The 1,617-nt window shown below is 41.9% G+C and overlaps 1 protein-coding gene across 1 annotated transcript; it reads left to right on the top strand.

Annotated features, from left to right (window-relative positions):
* Positions 1 to 210: 210 nt before the first annotated feature.
* On the top strand, positions 211 to 1,341 carry LOC142503200 (uncharacterized). Its single transcript, XM_075615376.1, has 3 exons — positions 211 to 293; positions 657 to 1,284; positions 1,338 to 1,341. Exons 1-3 carry the CDS (start codon positions 245 to 247, stop codon positions 1,339 to 1,341), a joined length of 681 nt encoding a protein of 226 aa, XP_075471491.1. The 5' UTR covers positions 211 to 244.
* Positions 1,342 to 1,617: the final 276 nt, after the last annotated feature.

Here is a 1,617-nt window from a genome sequence, read left to right as displayed (position 1 = left end):
ACTGCAGAAACATAGTATGTTGTATGTTAGGGAACTCAAAAATTCTAAGTACACAGGCATGTACAGTGTTATTACAACTATTTATGTTCACTTTCACACACATTTTCGGTTAAGGAACTGATGTTGTTAGTTAATCATAAATACAGAACATACAATAAGTGTTTGTTCAATATTTACACATGTTTATGTAAAACTTATGTTATTGTTATATATAGTTGCCCCTGGAGGACATGTGTCACCTGAGATGGAACAAGTGTCTTCACCTGGGTCAGCCAGCTCAACACTACTAGAAGGTGAGTGTATCATTTGCTGGCCATATAATATGTGCTCTTCTATATGTTATGTTGTCATGTGCATTATTTGTTTTGCACATCTTCTTTAAATAGGATTACTTAGTGTCAGTGAAAATTAAGTGTAAGGCAACATGTATTGTGTTAGTGATGTTAATTATCATGTAGGACTTCTGAGTTTAGAGCAACTTTTCATTCATTCATATTTCATACTGAGTCCAAACATTATTCGTAAGTCAAGGTAGTTTTTAATGAGGTTATAAAACGTATGCTAACATGTTAGGTGTTACTTAGGACACAGTACAATTACATAGTAACACAGCATACATTAACATGCCATTTAATAATGTGTACATTTCTTTTTAGAACATCATGGTGATGAGGATGATGAGTATGATGAGGATGACGCCACAGAAGAGACTGAAATACAATCATGTGACCATGAAGAGGTGCCAATAGAAACTGTTGTACCGCCAAATCGTCCATCAACTTCCACATACGATGCAATTGTAGCTTCAGAGGGAAAAATAGTGGACGCAGAAAATCGTCGCCATTCAGACATGATGACAGTGCTGGAAAGGATGATTGGACTGCAGGAAGAAACAGTATCACAATTGGCACATCTCCACAGAGTCTTCATTGAAGTGCCTAAACAGTTGCAAAAAATCAACACCTCATTCGAAGCATTAGTTGTTCAGCAAACACAAGCTAATTACTGGAGAATGACTAATGTACCACAATTCAACACCTCCCAGCCAGGATCTGTTCATGCAGGTCAGTTTTCACCACATTCATCTGATATTCATTCACCAGGCCCAAATGTTACCGGTCAAGTAGCAGACATTGCTGTGCAGGTTCCTGATGACATCCTACCGCTGCCATCTGTACAAATTCAGCAGCAGACACCTACAAAGGAGGCGACAAAAACAAAACAAGACACACATGAAACAGACCAACCATCACTTGTGCAGTGTCTACCAACTTGCTCACATGTGTCACTGGGCACAAGCCCTGTCCGTGAACAGTCACTACCCAAAAGCCCTGTAGGTGAGTCGCTGCCCAAAAGCCCTGTAGGTGAATCGCTGCCCAAAAGCCCTGTAGGTGAATCGCTGCCCAAAAGCCCTGTAGGTGAATCGCTGCCCAAAAGCCCTGTAGGTGAATCACTGCCCAAAAGCCCTGTAGGTGAGTCACTGGCCACAAGCCCTGTAGGTGAGTCACTGGCCACAAGCCCCGTAGGTGAACAGTCACTGGCCACAAGCCCTGCCCGTGAAGTGCCAGAGGCCACTCAAAGTGGCTCTGTTGTGCCTAAAGTTGGTGGCAAAAGAAA

Source organism: Ascaphus truei, chromosome 1 (assembly GCF_040206685.1).
Source record: "Ascaphus truei isolate aAscTru1 chromosome 1, aAscTru1.hap1, whole genome shotgun sequence".
NCBI classification, from domain to species: domain Eukaryota; kingdom Metazoa; phylum Chordata; class Amphibia; order Anura; family Ascaphidae; genus Ascaphus; species Ascaphus truei.
Note: the sequence above shows the minus strand (reverse complement) of the source record. Positions and strands in the feature narration are given on the sequence as shown.

Excerpts from the sequence above, each read along its gene's own strand:
- LOC142503200 (XM_075615376.1), top strand. The coding sequence starts at position 245 with ATGGAACAAGTGTCTTCACCTGGGTCAGCCAGCTCAACACTACTAGAA. Across the intron at positions 294-656 it reads CAGCTCAACACTACTAGAAG|AACATCATGGTGATGAGGAT; the intron begins GTGAGTGTATCA and ends ATTTCTTTTTAG.